The sequence below is a fragment of the Mchenga conophoros genome, linkage group LG23 (genome assembly GCF_057382185.1).
Source record: "Mchenga conophoros isolate Kocher_MC1m ecotype Shallow Benthic linkage group LG23, M_conophoros_male_GT1.1, whole genome shotgun sequence".
Classification (NCBI taxonomy): domain Eukaryota; kingdom Metazoa; phylum Chordata; class Actinopteri; order Cichliformes; family Cichlidae; genus Mchenga; species Mchenga conophoros.
In genome coordinates, this window is record NC_140547.1 from 54,584,850 (window position 1) to 54,608,225 (window position 23,376).

At 40.9% G+C, this 23,376-nt stretch overlaps 1 protein-coding gene across 1 annotated transcript; it reads left to right on the top strand.

The window, feature by feature from the left end:
• The first annotated feature begins 1,448 nt into the window (after positions 1–1,448).
• donson (DNA replication fork stabilization factor DONSON) lies at positions 1,449–21,243 on the top strand. The gene is made up of 12 exons (XM_085263587.1): positions 1,449–2,166; positions 2,294–2,368; positions 2,496–2,690; positions 12,135–12,313; positions 13,335–13,410; positions 13,481–13,583; positions 13,948–14,050; positions 17,795–17,932; positions 18,018–18,216; positions 18,318–18,387; positions 18,484–18,614; positions 19,076–21,243. The coding sequence occupies exons 1-12, from the start codon at positions 1,744–1,746 to the stop codon at positions 19,214–19,216; spliced, it is 1,833 nt and encodes a 610-aa protein (XP_085119713.1). The 5' UTR covers positions 1,449–1,743; the 3' UTR covers positions 19,217–21,243.
• The last annotated feature ends 2,133 nt before the right edge of the window (positions 21,244–23,376 follow it).

The following is a 23,376-nucleotide window of genomic DNA, read 5'->3' on the forward strand; positions in this document are numbered from 1 at the left end:
TTGTGAGAACACTGATTATATTAGTGTGGAACAGGGCATTGGTGTTCCTCTTTTTGACCCCTGGCCTATTTTGAAATTCTAACCAGGAAGGAGGAAACGGGTTAAACTGGACCACAACCATAAAATATAAGAAAATAAGATGTATTAAATTTTATATGCCATGGGACAGATTTACTAAGCGAGGCAAATTATTGTGATATCAAAACTGCAGTGTGGAGCAATTTATAAGCAATGGTGCAGTAAGAGCACTTCAGTAAGACCAGTACAAAATACTGGCTCAAAAATCCAGTGTAAGCTCATGACCGGACCTGGGGCTTGCAGAACCTTGGCCCCTTTGGGAAATGGTCATGGAGGGAGTGGTTCCCTCTTCCTACCACTTTCCGCTGGACGATGCTGCCCCTCCCTGGGATGTAGGGAGGGGCAGCATCCCAGGGAGGGATCAACGGCACGTGGCTGGATGTTCTGGTGTGGTTGTTGAGCCGCTCCCTTGCTGGTATGGGATGGCTTGGACCTCTTCCTTGTTAGGGGGCTCTGGCTCAGGTGCTGGCCAATTCTTGGGCGCCTGGAACCCTGGGACCCTGTTCTCGGCTCGTGCCACTATCCTTTTATTATATTTTCCCTTATTTCTTCCCTCCTTCCCCCTTTTATTTCTCCTCTTGCCTGTACTGCCTTAGACATTGTCATACTATACCACACATAATGTAATAACTGAAATGACACAAAAAGAAACGAATAAATAAACTGATAAAAGATACACATGAACAAGAGGAGCCTATAGCGAATTTATAGAGCTGATCTTGAAAAGGAAAACTGTACTCACTCGAGAGGATGATGTTGTTCCCTCTATCTGCAGCTGAGCACTGGTTGGCTTTTCCCCACAGAAGAGCGTTCAGCATGTAACAACAGATTATTTAAACCATATACTAACCTTTACAGGCTACTGTATAGTGTCTGCAATGATAAATAACGCTTTCAAGTTTGTTTGTTTTTTAGAAAGAAAAGACTACTTCATCTGAAAACAAAATGCAGGTATACAATGGAAGCCCAAATGTCCCAGTTTTACACTGGAACTTGAAAGCAGCTTACATTTGTAGATCTGTGCGAAGCTGGCGACGTTAAATTTGTCTCAAATCCCCTCTAAGTTCCAGGTACTCGTCACTGTATATCCGCCGGTAAGGCACAGGAAGCCGCTGCAGTATTCTCCTGGAAGATAGGCGTCGCCACTCAGACAATATTGCCACATAAGCGCTGATATAGGAAGAGAAGAAGTCAAAGCCGGAAGTCAAGGCTCTGCCTTGTGTTTTTCTGAAAAGGTCTTTCCACAAACCCTCAAGTTTTCAAACTGTTCCAACATCTCCTTGTGTATACGTCTCTGATTATTATTAAATTATTAATTTAAATCATACAATTCAAATGTACTAAAACCCGACACGACGTCACATCCTGACATAACGTCCAAAGTTCCCGATGAGTAAAGGCTCCAACAGATACAATAATTGCATTTAACACTGTAGATTATTGTGTATTTATTTTTAACGTGCGTCACAAAAACAAACGTAAGGAAATGACGTCCGTTTAGCTCCTTTTCACAGCCATTATCACGCGGGGACTCTACGTCAGCACGCTGCGCGCCAAATTTTTACAGCGCAGAAAGCGCAAAACAAAAACAGCCGCGGGTCCTGCGCTTTCTAAAGGAAACAGCGCTAAAAGCGGATTGTTTGGGGCAAACTGCATCTCCACAGGATGTCGGAACACTTTGGATACTCACCCAGCTTCAAGCGACCAGCGGAAATTTTGCGAATGAGGTGCAAAAGAGCCCGAAGCGACACCGGTGCCGGGTCCACAGACCGCCCCGAACAAAGCGGCTCATCTCCGACGTGCGTGCGGACTTTCTCCCCGGAACCGCTCTCCGGCGCCCAGAACCATTCCGGGGTTGGAATAAAACGCAGGAACCCGTTCGCAAAAATAGAAAACACTTACAGTCCCAAGAAGAAACGTCTGACTTTCAGCGACGCCAGCTGTAACCCCGAAAACTCTGATAGCTCCGGGATCACAAACAATGAGAGAGATGAAGAATCATCGAAGAGAGAAGGCGCGCTAGATCTGGCTCTCAGTTTCAGGCTCGATGAGGCACAAAAACAGGAGTACCGACAAACTTCCAGCCAGGTTGGTCTCGGTCCTTTGCATTGCCCGTATCATCAGAAAGCTCCTGTGTTTATGTGGTAGAGATGTAAACATGAAGGGAGACACTATAGGACCCCCTCTTACCTTTCCTGTCTGTGTCCTGCTGCAGAAATCTGGATCTCTGTCTGACAGTGATGTGTTGTTGGAAGAAGAACCGGAGCATATTAAAAGCCCCCTGCTAAAGGTGGGGATTTTTTCTGTATTTTTTTAAATGCTGACTGACATATCTGTGAGAATTGTCACTTTTTCCCAGGTTTTCTGTTGTGCAGCGTATAACCGTGTATTCAAAGGATTCCCCTCTGTCCTTCTAGAGCCCCCAAGCCAGTGCTCCCACTGCAGCTCCTGTGTGCACCCAGTATCCAGCAGACTGGAGCCTGAAGACTCGTCTCCTCCTGACCTCTCTGGTCTCCCTTTCATGGGCAGAGCAGCTCAAAGCTCAGGAAGAAGCTCAGGGGCTCAGCCAGCACTGCAAGGCACAGTTCAGTTCCCTGCCACACAGTCCACAGGTAGGCTCATTGCATACATGTGGAAGATGGACAGGCACACAATAGTCACATATGTTGAGACACCAGTGACACCAGTTACAGCCCTCCAAATAAATATTTTTTTCAGCACTTGTTGAGCCCTCACCATCTCACGACTTTTCGATTTTAGACCTACTTCAGATGTTTAAACCTAAAATCTTGTTTTTTATTCAGCCAGATAATTTTTTCTGTAACCAAATTAAAAAATGATATCACAGAATAACAGAGATGATCCGTGTCACCGTTTCCATGTAAACCTGGATCAGTTTGATGATTCTGAGTCTCAGTCTAAAACAAAGATGTGTGTCTTAATAATTATTATTTATAATAATAATGAAAATTGCAGGTCCCTGCTGTCATTAGTAGGGATTTTGTATAAATGAGCTCTTTAGCCAGTAGGCGTGGATGATGTCAGGGCCTGGTGCTGCCCAACGCTTCATGCTTGAGACTCTTTCATGGATGTCTGCCACTGTGATGCTTAATGGATCCCGTTCAGAGAGGCTGCTGTGGTCCGCTCTTAGATCCACTGAACACTGAGCATTGCTGTCACGGGTTGTGTCCTTCTGCTGTATACTCTTCCGATATTGCTCCATCTCCAGCACCTCACACCTCAGATGATTTGATTTTCATGGCTTCGATCTCTCTGGTGTACCTCTTCAAGCTGCTAGCCAAGGCTGTGAGTCTTTGATGATCAGGTATGACCAGCTTGCTGTACTTCTTAGACATCCCTTCCTTTATCACACCTTTCTGCAGCTCCGATACTTCCCTCTATGCTGCCTTGACCTTGGCCTCTAGTTTCCTTCTCCATGGAGGGTACTGCTCCTTGTGGGTGCTCATTTTGTTGCCAAAAATCTCACTGATCACTGCTGTTGTGGGGTAGATCAGTTGGTTGGTTACATTGATGACCACAGTGGGGATTGTCTGTAATGTTGCATTCACATCGCACGGGGGCTGCACGGCCTCGAGTCCTTTCTTTTTCTCAAAAATCGACAGTGCACCTTATGTATGAATTCTGGTTGTGCTTACTGACCGTGAACCGATTTTATGTACACGGCGCTCAGCAATCTGTCAAAAATGTTGTAGTACGACTTTGGTAGCTACGAAGCTGCACCGCTTGATGGATTGTCGGAGCATTACGGAGTGATACGTACTGTGCTTCAACGCAATACTACCGGACTGTGTGCGTATAAGCACCACAAATGGCACCTGTTAAGAGACGTGGTTATGAAGCCAATTTCAAACTCCAGGCTGTCAGTCGCGCAGTAAACTTGGGAACAGAGCAGCTGTGAAATCTGTCTTTGTTATTTTTTTTTTTTTAACATTTATTTATTGGTTTTAACCGGTTTTACATGGTGCACCGCGAGCATTAAAAATAAATAAATAAATACATAAATAAAAACAAAACCACAACAACAACAGAAACAACATAGTAATAGAAACAAAAACAAAGCAAACCATAACAAAAGGGAAGGACAGATATACAAATCAAGTTAGAGATTCAGGCTGTTAAGTCCACAGTGTGCACGCTGCAGTTCTCCAGAAAGTTGTAGAATTTTGACCATAGAGCCCCAAACTTGTCCAGTTTATTTCTTAATGCATAAGTTATTTTCTCCATAGTTAGTATAGATGTCAGTCCATTAAGCCACTGAGATAGTCCACATATTTTTTGATTTTTCCAACTCAGGAATACAGCGCTTGGCTTCCACAAGTCCAGTCGTTAACAGAGCTCTGTTGTTTGCAGCAGGTACAAAATTATTTGGGTATATATTTAAAATACATATTTTAGGATGAAGTGGAATCATGTCACCAATAATTTGACTCAACAGATTTATTACCTTTTCCCAAAAGATTTTCACATGTGGACACTCCCATATACAGTGAAATAAAGTGCCCCTGTCCACTCCACACTTAATACAGGAGTCTGGGATGTTTGAGTTAAAATGATGCATTTTTGACGGAGTAAGATATTGTCTTGTTAACCATTTATATTGAAGTAGTCGAGATTGCACATTAATTGTCTGACTCTGGGCCAAGGAGCATGATTTATACCACTCATCATCAGATATGTTCATTTGCAAATCATTCCTCCAACCCTCTAAAATAGACTGTGTTGATTCTTTGGAATTGCCCATAAATAATTTGTACAATGCAGAAACTCGGCCTCTCCCATTTAGATGCTTTATAACTGTGCTCTCTAGAGAGGAGTAGGTGGGGATTTCTAAGCTGTTACCTTCTGTGGTTAAGATAAAATTTCTTAATTGAAGAAATTTAAAAAAATGTTTGACAGGAATAGAAAAAGTACTTCTAAGTTGTTCAAAAGACATAAGAGTATTATTCCTAAATATATCAGACACTTTTCTTATACCTTGATCAAACCAAAATTTAAAACCTGCATCCGCCCTACCAGGAAGAAAGTTGTTATTTCCAAATATCGGAGTAAACCTAGACAGCTGTATCATTTCTCCCAAGTAGTTATGTGTTTCTAACCAGATCATTATAGTGTTTTTTTTAAAAAGGGGTTCTTAGTTTGCTTATTTACTGTCTTCCTGTCGGCTGAGTAAAGATATAAGTTCGGGGGAATTTTGATTTCTGTGGATTCCATAGAAACCCACACTGAAGTCTGCTCATTAACAAAATAAAACATTGCCGCTCTGATTTGAGCAGCCCAGAAGTACCACTTTAAATTTGGAAGTTGTAAACCCCCTCTTTCATAAGGAAGGTATAGTAATGAGACTCTGAGTCTTGGTCTTCTGTTGTTACAAATAAAGTTTCGGAATAGTTTTTGCAAATCTAAGAAGAAAGAGTTTGGTGGAGAGAGAGATACTGATTGAAAAAGGTAAAGATATTTTGGCAAAATTGACATTTTTAGTATATTAATACAACCAATTAAAGATATAGGTAGTTTCATCCATCTGTTTAGAAGTGTAGTAACTGACGTCGTTAAGGAATTATAATTGGATGCCAGAATATTTTCAATTGAGTGAGTTAATTTCACACCCAGATAAGTAAACCCATGTTCACTTGTACAGCTGCTGTTATTGTGTATATATATATTTATAATTCTTCATACATTCTTATATATTTCTATACTGTATATTGTGTATTTTGTTGTACAGTTATTTTATTTTCAACTTTAACTTATATATTTTATCTTATTCTTTCCCAGTTAAATTTACCCTTTTTAATTTTCATATTTATTTCCTATCTTATTCATAGCCTTTTCTTTTTTTTTCTTTAGGTCACGAGCAGTTGTCTAAACATTTCACTGCATATCGTACTGCGTATGACTGTGTACGTGACAAATAAAATTTGAATTTGAGATAGCAGAAAGGGAGTGTTGATTGGAGGATTTTGTCGTTCATTTTTATTCAAAAATAATATTTCGGATTTATCAAAATTTATTTTATAACCCGAAAATGTACTAAATGTATTAATGAGACTTAATATGGATGGTATTGATTTGTTTAAATTAGTGCAGAACAGGATCACATCATCTGCATATACAGGGCTCTAGAGTGCGACCAAATTTTTCAGTGGTGCGACTAAAAAAAAATATTTGGTTGCACCTGTGCGACCAACTGTTCGGGTAGCAAAAAAAAAAAAAAATCTGCAACCTTCCCTGTGGTCAACAACAGACACACATTTTGCCCCTATCGTGGACTAAACCAATCAGAGATAGTAAGGGGCGGGACCTCTCTGATTGGCCGTGGTCCAGTTGAAAGTGCAGGTGGAAGTGGGAGGTGAGTAGCTTGAATAAAGCCATATCAATTCATTAAATCCTGACTTTTAAATATAACTGTGTTTTGCCAGAAACGCCAGATTCTCAGATTAAAGCTCACAAAACCATTTCAACAACAACCAAACAGCAAACGAGAGCAGGTACACGGACTCCACACAAAGACGTAAACACAGACCCGACGCATCAGAATCAGCTTTGTCTTTCTCGGCTTTCTCACCCGCTGTCGGAGCTCAGCGATCCTGATGCGTCCGGTCCGCGCTGTGATTACGTCTTTTTGCGCTGATTCTGAGCTGCAGGTTTTGTCTCTCTCCAACCAAAATTCACAGAGCCAGCAGAAAAAGAAGCAGCAAACTGCGCTTCACATTTGATCAATGTCGTCATGAATTTTGCTGTTTTGCTTCCACGACTATTAAAATCACACTCCATGCACAGCTAGCTCTCTCTCTCTCTCTCTCTGTACTTCAAGAACAGTTTCCCGTCTCCAATCTCTGTTTTCTGTATTATTCATTTGCTTATTACCCACCAGTCTACCGTTATTTACAGCGCTGTGGCTGCTGTCTTTTTTTTTTTCTTTTTCTTTTTTTCACTTAAATGACCTCGGACAAGAAAGCCTGTTTTTTCTGTTGTTCAATGCTGAAGAAATTTATATTTTATATGCAGAACATTGTAGAATATTTTTAAGGTTATCTGCTATAAAAAGCCAGACCAGGAAAATCTCCTTCATGTTTTTCTGTGTTTTATTCTCAGTTACTTTCACACAAAGGCATCTGCTGTGATGTTCACAATTCTGATGAAGTCAGTACTGATAAATGATCAGAATTATAATATTTCTGACTGTCTGAGGCTAAGTTGAATCGAATCGGGACTTTGAAAACCGGAATCGAATGGATTATAGAAGTCAGTGATGATACCCAGCCCTAGTGAGCAGCCTAGGCACGACAGAAGTGGATGTAGCTGTAATAGGAAAAGAACTATTGCTAACTTTTCTGTTAAGGCCTGATCCTTCTGAAATTCATAGCCAGTGCTCTGACACGGTGTCATCAATCTTTGAATGCTGAAAAAGCACAGTGTATCCAGAAAAACACATTATATTATATCAATTATTATAAAATTTGTGTGCACCTAACTTTTTAAAGTTAGGCGTACCGGTACGCCCATGGCAAAAAGTTAGTCTAGAGCCCTGATATAGGGCAATACGGTGGTCAACATTGCCTACTTTAATTCCTGATATGTTTTTATGATTCTGAATTGCCATCGCAAGAGGCTCAATTGCCAAGGTGAACAAGAGAGGTGACAAGGGGCACCCTTGTCTAGTTCCACGATATAATCTGAATGATGCGGAAAAAAGACCATTAATTAAAATCTCTGCTTGAGGGTTGGAGTATATCAATTGAATCCATTTAAAAAATCTGTTTCCAATACCAAACTTTTTCAAAACTTCAAATAAGAACGGCCATTCGATCCTGTCGAAGTGTTTTTCCGCATCCATTGAGATTAACGCATTGTCTCTTTTTTCTCATAAATGATATTCATGACCCTCCGTATATTGTGAAACCCCTGCCTCCCCTGGATAAAGCCGTTCTGGTCTGAATGAATCATCTTAGGCAAGAGTGTCTCTAGTCTTATAGCTAATAGTTTGCAAAGTATCTTGTAATCATAATTCAACAGTGAGATTGGTCTATAAGAACTACAATGTGTTGCATATCCAATAAAGGCTGGATTAATTTATCTTTAAATATTTTAAATATTTCTATTGGTATTGTGTCAGGTGCAGGAGTTTTGCCCCCTTTCATGTTCCTTATAGCATTAGTAATTTCTTCTACTGTTATATTAAGCTCTAGTTCATCCATATTGTTTTCTGGTAGTCTAGGAAAATGCAGTTGATCCAAAAAGATTTTTTGTTTTGATGAAAATGACTTTAAATGCTCAGTTTTGTATAGCTGTTTATAAAAAGTACAAAAAGAGTCATTATATGTTTAGGATCAGCTGTGATCTGTCCTTCATCTGTAGTTATAGAGTTTATTGTTCTTTCAGCCTGAGTTTGTTTAATACGCCAAGCCAGTATTTTACTTGCTTTTTCACCCTGTTCATACTGTGACTGTTTCAGTCTTAGTAAACTTTTAGTAGCTTTATTTAATGACAAAATATTAAATTTAGCTCTGAGTTTATTTAACTCTAGAATTTGAGCATTAGATTTGGATATAAATATCTCTTCCTCAATATCTTTTATCTTTTTCTCCAAATGAACCAGTTCCATCCCGGATGCTTTAAAAAGCTTGTAAAACTGATCATTTGCCCTCTCAGGAAAGCTTTAAAGGCCTCCCATTTTATAGTCGCCGTAGTTTGAGTAGTGTTATAAGCAAAATAATAATCTATTTGCTTTCCAATATATTCTAAAAATTCTGGATCCTTTAACCAGAAAGATTGCAGTCGCCATCTAGTGGTAAATAATGGTAAGTTAGGTAAATTTAGTTGAAAGGAAACGGTGGAGTGATCTGATATAACAATACTATCATACCAGGATTTAGTTACCATGGGTACCAAAGATGCAGAAAGTAAGAAATAGTCAATTCTGGAAAAAAAACAAAAAGCAAACAAACAAAAGAAAACAGAGCCGCTCTCTAATAATAAAACTAATAAAATAGAAAAGTTAACTAAGAGTGGATGGTCAGATATTATAAAATAATAACAGTAAATTGCCGCCACAACGAAAAAGAATTAAATCAGGCCATGACACTTCTATACTCAAAGTATATTTGTTATTCACTAACTATATGGCCTGGAATGAAATTATCCTTAAATCCAACATTACAATCATGACAACAGAAGCTTTACCGGTAAGTGAACATTTGCCTTTCAGGTCGTAACGTTCTCTTGTCCATTTGGCTTGAGCTGTTGTACATATGAACTTGCCTCAGATGGATTAACAAAAATATGTCGGTCCCCTTGAAAGGTTATCAACATCCTTGCTGGGTAGATGAAGCCAAAACGGAGGTCCGGGATGCGAAGTGTTAACAGCTGGGTTTTTTTTACCGGGTCAAACAACCTTCGTTGTTTACAGAGCTCCACTGAGAAATCTGGAAAAAAACATGACTCTCTTGCCCTCATAAAGTACGCTGCCCTTTTGCCTGGCGATTCTTAGAACCCGAACCTTATCAGCAGAGTTTAAAAACTTCATTAACACCTCGCGGGGCCGTGTTGGATTTACTGTTGACTTTGAAACATCCCGGGGTCTCCCGATTCTGTGGGCTCGCTCAATCACTATGGGTACTGGGAAAGATTGAATCCCAAGCACCTCTGGGACCCACTTAGTTAGGAATTCACACATATCTGTGCCCTCTTCTCCTTCACGGAGACCCACCAAGCGAATATTATTTCTTCGACTGTCATTCTCCAGCTCTTCTACCTTGCGTGTTAGTATCTCCAACTTCGTTTCCAAAGTATTCGTAGCTTTAACAGCAGCAATGTCGTCCTCGTTTGTTCCAATTCTGTCCTCTGCCAGCGCGACACGGTTTGCCAGAAGTTGTATATCACATCTTGCGGCATTGATTTCGGCAAGCACAATATCAAATCTTTTCCCAAAGTCTACTTGCATTAACTGAAGTACGGATGTCGGGACAACTTCGCTAGCATTAGCATCCGTAGTTAGCTCATCTTCCGTGATCTCGCTAGCTTGTTGTTCCGGATCTTGAACCAGGTTAGGCTTTTGCTGTTTTGAGTGTTGCTTTGTAGTTTTGGGAGGCATCGTATATATTTTTTTTGAATTTGGCACTTCCAGTAAAGCTAGAATTTGATGTAAATTCGATTAAATTAGTAGTGAACTTCTTGAAAGTTAGGAGCGGCTCTACCACGCGACTGCTCAGCAGCGAACCATAGCGGAAGTCTATGGTCTTTGTTATTATGCTCAGCGTCTGTTAGTTCACGTTTTGACTGCACAATTGTGAGCTTTTTGTTATGCACAAAAACAACATTGTTTTCTTTTATTTATGGAGCATTATTATTTAATAAATGCTCATAATTTATTTCTGAGTAATTTTTTCATGTACATCTGTGCTGTATGATAATGAAAGTGCCTGTGTGACATCTGGGACACAGCTTTGACTAAGAACTCTCTTTTTGTTCTTACTTTATGGCTTTAAAAAAATATCGAGATATATATCGTCATCCAGCTAAAGAATATCGAGAAATGAATTTTGGGTCATATCGCCCAGCCCTACTTCACATAGTCTTCGTAATCATTGAGGGTCCAGATTTTCCTCTCAGGTCAGCGGCTCTTTCAAATCTCTAGTTGCAATAGCAGTTGCTTCTTCTGCATGTTGGAACACTGAGCTACTAGTTATTTCACCATTAGGTTTTAATACTTGTGCTTATCACACAAAATGCATGTGTGTATTTGTTATTAGTCAATACCAGATGACAATTAATCTGCACCAGTTTAAGAGCACCAGAGTGAACAAATTATCTCCAGAAGTATAGAACTAAATACACATGTGTAACATACTGTATCGTTAAATAATCTCGTCTGTAGGTCTGCCACAAACGATTATTTTGATAGTCGACAAGTCACCGATTATTTTTGCGATTAGTCGACCAATCAGATCATCATCCATTGGACGTAAAACGTACAGCTTATTGCACCAGCAGCATCTGCTCATATAACTATCATTAGCTTACAGCTTTAAGTGTTTACGTATGTGCTAACTAAAAGTAAAGACAAGATGAATTAAATTTTAATGAAATCTGCAGGTTGTTTCAGTGGAGTTTAATAAACTCAGCCGTCTGCTCCTTACTATCTAAAATATAACAGGACACCGGAGTAGATTCTCCAGCATCTCACACTTCTGATAATCAGCTGTCTGCTTGACATTTATTCAGCTGTGTAAAAACTTTAATCTCAGCCAAACCGATTTACTCAGGAACAAATAAAATACTGAAAAAAAGCCAAACAATAACATTTGTAAGTTATCTGAATGACTTATATATCCTGTTTAACCTGAGTAGCAAAAGACAGCGGTGGGTTTGAAAACGATTTGCGGGGAGTCCGGTGTTCTCACGGCTCTAGTGAGCCTAGCCCCCGGCTCGCTATCGAGCTAGTGGGTAACAGACGTCTCCGAAAACGTCGGAGCGCTTTTGAAAATATGTGGTGTCCTGATAAACTGAGCAGATATTTGAGGTTTACACAGCTACATTCTCGCCTGAAAATATGTTAAACGTTTATTTTGTGACCCAGAAAGAATAATAAGAGTAATATTAAAACTAACTAGCTGCCACCATTGTTGGAAACTGAGCTGGGCTGCGCTATGAATTGTGGGACACAGCTTCTTCTTCTTCAGGGTTTAACGGCAGCTGGCATCCTTGTACATGCAGTGCTGCCATCTTCTGTTTCAGTCCGTTATTACACTCTTAAATTCTACTACTTATTCCTGCGTCTTTTGGGATCTTACAAAGCTTCAAACGACGCGTCGACTATCAAATTTGTCGTCGACGATTTTAATACTCGTGACTAGTGACTAATCGTGGCAGCCCCACTCGTCTGTTACTGTTACTTTACTGGAGCAACTGTAACCCACATAATTTCCTTAGGTATTAATAAAGTATGCTGATATGGATACCCGACAGCTCTTAGTTTATCTTGGGTTCTTCAGTAGCTTGTTCCTCAGCCCGACCTGTCTCTGTGCCTGCTATAGGATCCCAGGTCCTGCTCAGAGCTACGTTGTGCCTTCCAGCAAAGCCTGGTCTACTGGCAGCATCCCTCCATACCCTGGCTGTCTCTGTTCCCTAGGATCAACGCTGAAAGGAGCTTCTTTGGCAAGAGCGCCCCCTGGGCTCATGATGCAACAATACAGCAGAGTCTCATGACAGAATGGTGAGGCTGACAGGGTGACAAGGTTTTACTGCAATGATTCATTTTTCTCTCTGTCCTGATTTTAAATGAATCAAGATGCGATTGAATCACAGACTTTCAGCTTTAACTCGACAGATTTTAATAAAAATATTGTTTGTTTAGGAATTGCAGCCATTTTTATGTATAACTGACTGATAGGTGGTTTCACTGATATGTCCTATTGATAAATGAAATTATTAAAAAAAACTGAACTTGATTCTAAGATTTGAGATCTTTACACTGGAGGTCCGAAGAGATGTAGATGAAAGAGGTCATTGTTAGGCTGAGTAGCCCCAATAAATCTGACAGAGAGAGAAGGAAGTTACGACCTCCTTAGACTGTGTTTTAGTATCAGGGACCTTTTTTTCCGCCGAGTTATCAGCTCTGTCACAGTTAGCTAACACAAACCCAGTCTGTTAGCAGCAGCCAGCTAACCATCGGACCCAGTGACATCATGCTCTGTACTAGCGCTAAACATGTTTAAACACTTCTTTCCTGAATCCAGCTTCACAGGTGGGGTTAAATCTCACACAGCAGGGTTGCACATTAAATGAACCTTTGTACAGTGAAGTGTTTCATGGCCAAGTAAGAGCAGCCACACAATGAAGTAGCATTTTTAGGTGGAGCTCCATGGTGATGCTCTGCAAAAAGACTTCTGACATTGTTGTATCTCCTGGACCAGGTGACGTATGCGTGTGTTCAGCTGTGAGTTTGAATGTAACTTTACTGTAGCTGTGACAAACAGGTCAGGTGTAGTTATAAAGTGAAACGGGTGTTTTAACGCCAGCCTGTATCCAGTAAAGGTTTTAGTGGAGCTTCCAGGAACAGGTGCTGCCTTGTTGAGGTCTTTTTTGTAATTCAAAATACTCGATGCAGCCAGAGTCAAATGAATGCTGTGTGTACTGTGAAACTGCTGAACACTGGCTGCTGTGTTCTGTGTACTGTACATGTATTCAGTGGCATTATTCCCACACTCCTTCCTTTGTCCATGTTTGTTGCTCAGGTCCGTCAGTCTGTCATCTCTCTACAGTCTGTTAAAGGCCAGACTGTGTCCGTACTTCTACCTCTGTTCCTATCAGGTAGGTGTTAATATGCAATCTGAACTGTGCTCAGCAACACCGTCCTTCAGCTCATCTGTTTCATTGTCAGTTCACAGTGTTGTTCCGGGCAGCAGGTCTTGGAGGATCCAGCAGCATCACTGCTTTCATTTCCCCCACAACGAGGGGCCTCAGAGAGGCAATGAAGGCTGAAGGTGAGAGCTGAACTGTAGCTTTGGTCTCAAAATTAATTTTCATTTGATACATTTACAGCCGTAAAAGGCTGACAAGGTATCGTTGTCAGCCGGCCGGGCAGGCAGCGTGGACAACCAACATTTTCTTTCCACTCGTCTGAAATGTGACATGTAGTGGCAGTAAAATAGTCCACAAACCTGACCGCTGTATGAAAAAGCTTTGCCTGTAGTTTATTCTTTAAGACATGACTCAAATAAAAAAGTACAAGAAAAATTAGCTGTAGGAGTCAAACAATGTCAGACCTCTAGCCTGAGGTTAGGACTGAACAGAGGACATGACAGCTTCATCATTCGCTGCTCCTCACTGATCAGTTTACCCATATAGGTATAGAGTTCACCCTCCCTCTGCTGGAGGAACAGAGGAGGTGCAGGGAGGCACAGAAGCAGACCATTCACCAAGAGGAGGAGCAGGAGGAACAAGAGGTCACGTAAGTGCTGCTCTTTCATTGTCTGTGCTCAGTAGGGCTGGGAGCTGTCGGGGTTCTGATTCTGATCACTGTTTTGAAAATATGTGTAAAATATCAGTTTGGACTCACTCAGCAGTTTCCACACAGCTTCATATCATTCTAGAATAGCTGACTTCTCATACAGCTAATAATAAATAATAATACTTCCTTTTTTAAAATGAAAAATCTTTGGGTAGTTCACATCTGGCGGAGCTGCCAGATGGGAAAGATTTTTAAAAAGACGATTGAAGAGACAAACACGATGTCTGAGCGGCCATCAAAGTCAAGTCAAAGTCAACTTTATTTGTCAATTCTACCACATGTACAGGACATACAGAGAATAGAAATTTCGTTACTCTCAAACCCTAGATGAAATAGCAAAAGAACATTTAAATTGGCCATGAGCCAATTTAATAGTCGATGCGTCATTTGAAGCTTTGTAGGATCCCGAAAAACGCAGGAATAAGTAGCAGGACTTAAGAGTGTAATAACGCCTGAAACAGAAGATGGCAGCAATGCATGTAAAAGGGTGCCAGCTGCTGTTAAACCCCGAAGAAGAAGCGGAAGAAGCAGCAGCTGATATGGAAGAGTGGAACTCGAATCTGCATTCATGAGCAGACCTGGAGGCTCCCACCATGTGGAGGCCTTGGAAGGATACAACATCTGATTCTATAAATGATTTTATTAAAACAGCTCAAGAGCCCTGAGTGGAGTCAAACTCAGAATACAGCAGCAAAACTCGAAGCAAGACATTTGATCCCAGACACCAGCCCTGCTGCCACAATAAAAGTGTACAGGCTGGTAGTGTACAGCAGGGCAAACAAGGCAGTGAAGGATTTAAGGAGACCAAGGGGATCTGCTTCACAGGACACCTCGAGGCGGAAACTGAGAAGCGCCCAAGTCAGGACTAGAGATGGCACGATACCACTTTTTTATGTCCGATACCGATATCATAAAATTGGATATTGGCCAATACTGATATGAATCCGATATAGTGTTTTTTAATCAATGAAACTTTTTTTTAAATATCTTGCTGCATTTTGTATAAGTTCATACTAAAGTTTAAATAAACAAACAAACACTAAAGCTATTCTGTTATACCTGTATGTAAAAAACACACTGCACCCAAAATATTTCATAGTTCAGCAACACTGATCAATCTAATAAACTTAAACCTGCTCCATCCTCCCTACTCTGGTATTTTAAATAGTACTTAGCAGAAATATTAAACAACTTAACTAATAGGGCTGCAAACTCCCAGCAAAAAAAGAAAATAGTGAACCCCACCCTCCACCTCATGATGCTTAATCGACGTAATCAACTTTAATTTGATGCAGTGTGAAAAAAAAATGCACAGAAATAAATTATTTTTCAAGAATAATTAAATAGATTCAACATCTTTCTTCAACAGAACTGCACAGATTGAAAAAGTAGTATAGCTTACTAGGGTATATTAGACTTAACAGTTACTATATACAGTAATGGACTTCTATACATTTTACATCAGATTAAAACTTTGGGTGTAAGAGTCAGATAATTATTTATTAAAAACTAGACATTTTAAATGAGAATAAGAAAGAAAAGTATGTCTCTGTGCCCCCTTTTCCCTGTTCATGCCCTATCGGCCCCCCTGGCTAAACTTTGCTAGATGCGCCCCTGCACAGTTACCAGCGTCAGCTACGTAGAAAAAGATCCTGGAGTAGAAAGTAATATTAAATACACGTTTAAGCTTATCAAGCTGCTGTTGTTCAGCCGCTGGTTTCCTCTTTCTGGTGCAAAGTGGGCGATAAACAAACAGGAGAGACGGACTCGCGACAGAAAAGCCGATCAGCTGATCATTGATCAGTTTCATGATTGAAGTAGCAGCAGGAGAGAGAGAGAGAGAGGCAGTCGCTAACGCTGGAATGCTTTACAAACATTCAGAGATGAACTTACACACTTGCTTTACTTCTCTCTGGGATAACTTCCTCGGAGATGAAATGCCGGTTTGGTAGCAAGGCTACAAATGCTCAACCAGACCGCCGACAGGTCTGGCGCACCACAGCCGCTCTATCACGTGATGCATACTGCTCCCACGTGCTACGGTTATGAGCCGAGTTAGGAGTTGTCGCAAGTTCTGTGAGCTGCTTTTTTGATATTTAATGGATCGGATTACATTTTTTATTTCTTTTTTATATCCGATCCAGTAATTTAGGTCTGATACGTAATATCGGATCGGTCCATCTCTAGTGAGGACATATGAGAGCTAACAGAGCAACCCTGCAAAGCTTCCAATGGCTGTGCTAAATTACAACTTTGCAACTGAAGGCAACAGTTTGAAAGAACTGCATGGCAATAATGAAGAATTTGGGTAAGAGAATGTGCAGGTAGAGAAGTCGACACCAAGCATGTGGAGTAATGCCATCGCTGGAATGTTTAATAACTGATCGTGGTTCACATTTCACTTTTATGGAACCACATTTTCTTGGTTCCTGCGTGGACAGAACTCCGGTTCTCAGCGGAGTCGCCTTCTCACAGAATTATTCACTGAAGCTGGTTCGTGTGGACGTTCATACAAGCGCAGTACCACACTATGGATTCAAATACTGGATGGAGCAGCCAAGTACTGGCAACACTTAGTACTACAGATGTTTCTTCTAACATTCATAGTTTCCTGGCCTTTGCACTGGATGCTTGGACCGCTGACAGCAAGGCGAGTGCACCAGGGAGTGTCTGGCCTTACTATATCATTGAACCCAACTTTCAATGACTTGGTGGGTTATGACTGTTTGTATGTGCATGATGACCAGGTACCCCTATGCCTAACATAAGCATAATTCAGACTATCCACTGAATAATGAAACATTTGGTGAAAGATCGAATCTAAATGGACAAAATGCACAGAACACACTTTAGAAGTTGTTGTTTTTTTTCCTGTTGCATTAAGGGGGCTCTGCTGGGTTAGCTACATTATCCCTCGCACACCAAAATAGCTAACGCTAAAATGAAGTTCTTCCAGCTTTGTTTTCTCTCTCTCATTCTTTCTGTTTGAAAATATCCATCAGTGTGCTTCATAGTTCTGCTACAGCTCACGTTTGGTCACCACGTAACTCAACTGTTAGAACAAAAACCAACCAAATGCAAAATCAAGTACGTAGTATGATTACCCTTCATGTAAATGGTTTGCACAACCCAATCAAGAGGAATAAAGAAAGGATTTAATTAGATTGCAGCAGAGGCTTCGGTAGTCCGAATACACAGTGGAGATTAGGATATTCATGCGTCAGATACAACTGATCTAATACTTTTAAGAGACTCAGATGCCTGGATTATTCTTGTTAATTAGGTTAAATTAAATGTTAATTAAACAGGGAATGACTGGAATAACTTTTTGGGCAATAAAAAGAAACCTGCACCCTACAGACTTAACACAAGCACTCTACAAAAGATAAGAAAAGTAAAAAGTTTAGTTATTTTTATGATAAAGACCCAAGGACCATAAAACTGTTAGCAAGGAGAAGCAGGGAGCACCACATATGAAAGTCTACTTTAACGATGGTAAGTTAAGCCATAAAGGCCTGTAGAAGGAACTAGATATAACCAGTCGTCATGCTTTAAATATACCATAAGGAAAAATGAGGCACTATTAACCTGGAAATTGTACAAGTGTAATCAGTCAGACATAAGAAGAACCTTTTGTTGTGGTGTTTTTGTGCCATCGTGTGTAAATGTGGTCTCAATGTATAGGTGCTCCAAGCTGAGCGATACAGTTGATGGAGGAGACCATGATGGAGACTACAGAGATGAAGACAGCACTTTGTCTTGGCTGAAAGAGATGGGAGTCCAGGACAAAATCAAGAAGCCAGACCTCCACACCCTACAGCTGTATCCTCATTAGCACTGTCACGTTAGTCTGTTTTACATGTACTCTGTGTGTTTTTCTGTGACAACTCCTTGACCTCTTCTCTAGTCATAAGGAGGGCCACGTCATGTCTGTGGACCATAAGCCTGAGTCTGTGATATGTGTGAAAGGACTTCACACTTTCACTCTCATCAACTTCTTCATCAATTGGAAGGGTGTGGTTGCTTCATCCGGCTCCCAGGCAGGGTTACCGCCCACACTGTTGGCTCCCAGTGCTTTTAGAGGAGCTACAATGCACACTCTGAAGGTGTTTGGAGCACACACACGAAGCTCTGTCTGTAACCATCTCACGTATCATTTATACTTCTGAGTTGAATTTGACACTGTGTGTGATTTATGCTTTGATAGAGCCGTTGTGTGAACGTGAGAAGTCAAGTTGGTTCTTCCTACCAGAACATCAGCAGTCTGGAGATCACAGGTACGCAGCTGGACAAGCAGACTTTTGTCTCGTATCAGTTCTCAGCTCCCACTGTGTGTGTTAGTGTTCAGTATACTTGTACTTGCCACACTGCAGGACCTGTCCTCCCCTCGTCTCTCCATGCTATCCTAACGTTACTTCGGCCTGCGCAGAAAGGAAACTTCTCAGCTGCGCTTTACACACATACTCCTACCGCGGTTATGAACGTACACAGCACCAAGCAGCAGGTAACACACAGAAAACATGAAGCTGCTTTTTGTTTGATTCATGAATGTCATGCATGTATGAGCTGTAGCCTGAATGTGATCAAATCAACTTTAATGTCAACTTTACTTCTTAGCAAGCAACCTGCAGATGATGCCTAAACCATAACCAGGGTTATCTGCATGTAACGTGTGAAGCCTCTGTCTTCTTCACACAGTCGGGCCAGCCACTTAATTCACGATAATTTACTAAATGTACCCACTGAGGCGCTCAGGTTTCTGGCACGTGCATTGGTAATTTAAATAATGCAGATGTTGAACGAGCTAGTTTGCATGGCTGGTTTTGCTGTTTGTCTGTTAACCTGTGTCAACGTGCTGTCCACAGCACTTAGTGCCAGCTAACAACCTCAGATTTATTCTAAAATAGGAGTTGGAGAGAAAGTGTGAATTAGTGTAGGGGTATTTATTCTGTGAACACTTTGCAGGTTGGCGAGGCCTCGGTAGAACTGTCCTCTTGTGGTCTCCATCCTGCTTCCATCCAGCAGCTGCAGCAGCCTTCCACCCTGGGAAAGACAGCCCTGACACACATCACCATGAACAACTACAGCTACACATGGAAGAACTAAGAACGTGCTGAGAGTTTACACAACACAAAGAAGTTTGCATTAATTTGAGTTAACAGCTGCAATCCTGAAACTCAGATTCCACTGTGACGCTGTGTGCATACTGGAAGAGATTCACAGCTACACGCTGACCAGAAAGTGAAGGGTGTTCCATGACTACAGCGGGCAAAATAACCACTGGTGATGTGAAGTAGACGGGATTCAGAATAAAAGTTTATTCATTTTCAGGCGTCAGGTGAAAGCCTGAAGTGCTACCTGTGGGAATGAAGAATATTGTTGATTTACAGGGTAGTGGTATCTGGGCAACTGGGGCCTGGAGCATCAGCAAGCGACCAACCACCAGCTTCAAAGCAATGTGTGATGAGCGAATCACTTCCGGCATGTACACAGCTTAAGTGTCTGTTTATGTTGAGGTTTCTTTTAAGCAAACTTTATTGCACTGCACCGGATGTGATTATTTATTAAACTCTATATTGCTCAATTACTTTTAATCTTTCTTCTCATACAAGATTTATCAACGATAAATGCTGGAATGTTTTCAGGTACTGGAATGCTGATGAAATAAATTGTTAAAGTTACTGAGCTCGAAAGATTTATTAACTGCAGTATCAAGAAAACATGGTGAGCAAGTTTCTTGCTTTGATTTTTTCAACATATTAGATGGGTGGATGAAGTCATTTATCAACTCCAGTTAAATAAAAGGAGAACATGAGGAAAGTAAGAGCGAGGCCGTCTGCCAGGACTGCTTGAACAAAAACCTTTTGGGCATTGACTGTCACTGACAGTCTCCATTAAACACAGTTCTTTCCTTAAATACATGCAGGAGAGCACATAAGTGGTCCTACAGGTGCACATGTGCTGTCAAACTAAAAGACGCGCACCAGATAAGAAGTTGCAACGCGCGTTTGCGTACATAAGATTTTCTGGAGGAGGACAGACATTTGTTTAGAACTCTTAAAAATGTCGAAGAAGCAAGCTCCTTTAAATGGACTGATTCTTAAAGAGCGCTTTTCTACTCTCTCGGAGTACTTAAAGCGCTCTATACAACATGCCACATTCACCCAATCACACCCATTCTCACAAGCACTTCATCTATACTGAGTGCTATCTAACTACATTCACACTTCGACGGACGCATCGGAGAGCAACTTGGGGTTAGTATCTCAAATTCAAATTTTATTTGTCACGTACACAGTCATACACAGTACGATATGCAGTGAAATGCTTAGACAACTGCTCGTGACCTAAAGAAAAAAAAATGAAAAGGCTATGAATAAGATAGGCAATAAATATGAAAAATTAGAAAGGGTAAATTTAACTAGGAAGGAAAAAAATATAAATTAAGGTTAAAAATGAAATAACTGTACAACACAAATTAGAATGAAGGGTAAATTTAACTGGGAAAGAATAAGATAAAATATATAAATTAAAATTGAAAATAAAATAACTGTACAACAAAATACACAATACACAGTATAGAACTATATAAGAATGTATGAAGAAATATAAATAAATAAATATATATATACACAATAACAGCAGCTGTACAAGTATTAACTGGAAATGAAGAATATAGTGACCAGTGTTGTGCAATCCACATTATGTCTTGTGCAGTGCAAATATGCTTAAAGTGATTTAAGTGATGAAGTGAAAACAATGTCCAGAATGTCCAGTGTGTGTGTAAGAACTATATGTGTGGGTCAGTACTGTGTGGTGGTGTGATTGAGAGACCGTATCGCCTGCGGGAAGAAGCTCCTCCTTAGTCTCTGTGTTGGTCTTCAGGGAGCGGAATCGCTTTCCTGACCTCAACAGAGAGAACAAAAGAGAATCTTGCCCAAGTATACTTCAAATTCAAATTCAAATTTTATTTGTCACGTACACAGTCATACACAGTACGATATGTAGTGAAATGCTTGGACAACTGCTCGTGACCTAAAGAAAACAAAAAAGGAAAAGGCTATGAATAAGATAGGAAATAAATATGAAAAATTAAAAAGGGTAAATTTAACTAGGAAGGAATAAAATATAAATTAAGGTTAAAAATGAAATAACTGTACAACAAAATACACAATACACAATATAGAACTATATAAGAATGTATGAAGAAATCTAAATATAAATAAATATATACACAATTCAATTCAATTTTATTTATATAGCGCCAAATCACAACATAAGTCGCCTCAAGGCGCTTCATAGATACAGAGAAAAACCCAACAATCATATGATGAGCAAGCACTTTGGCAACAGTGGGAAGGAAAAACTCCCTTTTAACAGGAAGAAACCTCCGGGAGAACCAGGCTCAGGGAGGGGCGGGGCCATCTGCTGCGACCGGTTGGGGTGAGAGAAGGAAGACAGGATAAAAGACATGCTGTGGAAGAGAAACAGAGGTTAATAACAGATATGATTCAATGCAGAGAGGTCTGTTAATACATAGTGAGTGAGAAAGGTGACTGGAAAGGAAAAACTCAATGCATCATGGGAATCCCCGCAGCCTACGTCTATTGCAGCATAACTAAGGGAGGATTCAGGGTCACCTGGTCCAGCCCTAACTATATGCTTTAGCAAAAAGGAAAGTTTTAAGCCTAATCTTGAAAGTAGAGATAGTGTCTGTCTCCTGAATCCAAACTGGAAGCTGGTTCCACAGAAGAGGGGCCTGAAAACTGAAGGCTCTGCCTCCCATTCTACTTTTAAATACTCTAGGAACAACAAGTAGGCCTGCAGAGCGAAGTGCTCTAATAGGGTGATATGGTACTACAAGGTCATTAAGATGGGGCCTGATTATTTAAGACCTCGTATGTGAGGAGCAGGATTTTGACATCCAGACTGGGGGAGCCTGGGATCGAACCTCCAACCTTCCGATCAGTAGGTGACCTGCTCTATCTGCTGAGCTACAGCCACCGAAGAAATTACTTTGGTGTTCCTCCACTTCCAAAGAAATGTCAGCAGGAGTACGAACAGCAAAAGAAGTGCGTATTCTCAGAAAAGTGGTTGCAGGAGGTGAGCTGGGTTCAAAGCAATGAAGAACGCACAGAGATGTGGTGCAGAATATGCTGTGAAAATCATTTGAAGCCAGCTCACCTTATCTTGCGTACATAAGATAAAATCTTATGTAAGCAAACGTGCGTTGCAACTTCTTATCTGGCGCGTATCCTTTATTTTAACAGCGCATGCGCACCTGCGGCCCACTTGTGCACCCCTGAATATATGTACACTAACACAATCATTCATTACCTAGGGTTACCTCTTAAAGTCTTCAAACACCGGAAGAGACACCCAAGCACAAAGAAAAAGCTCAGAGAGTGGAGACTGCACACAAAGGAAGCATCGGTGATCATCGGAGACTCCAATGTGGGCATGATCCCTCCATATGTAGCGGAGGGAGTACAAATTGACAGCTTCCCAGGAGCCAGATGGGGCCATGCAGAGATCCATCTAGATGAAGCAGACTATGACACATCGGTGGAGAAGCTGGTTCTCTCCTTCAGCCTGAATAACAGGCGTCAGAGGGATAAAAATGCACCAATAACGGAGCTGAGAAGAACGCTGAGGTCGGCACAAGAAAAGTTCCCCCAAGCTGACATTTATATCCCAGTGATTAACTTCTCTTCTGCTCTTCCCAAAACAGAACAAGACACATTATTGCACATAAACAATTTCATTACAGGTCTAAAGGAGCACATTGCTGCACTACCTGCGGATAAATTGAGCACGGAATCAGACAATCTCCGCTGGACTGACAAGACTGCAGAGCACATGTTGGATCATTGGAATGATCATGTTAATGGGGCATCTCCATGAAACCAATTTGAGTGACTGATTTTATGTATTTCTGTGCTTGAGGGAGGCTTCAGATGCCATTATGTGAGAGTTTAACCCCAATACAACCCACTAGAGGGTGCTGTAACTCCAATTAAGTGAATTTTCCCCTTCTCTTTACTTTTTTCTTTTTTCCTTCACTTTTTACTTGTATAGGCCCTTTTATGGCCATCCCATTATAAACTCCTGGCCCTGAGGCCTTCCCTAACCTTAACCCCCTTTAACCCCATGCAGGGACTTCATTCCGGCCCTAAACCTAACCGCCTGGAGCCCCAACCGGACATTGGGCCCTAATTTCAATCCCCATCTTCTTCCAGTCCTAAACCTAACCTCTGGGTTCCCTA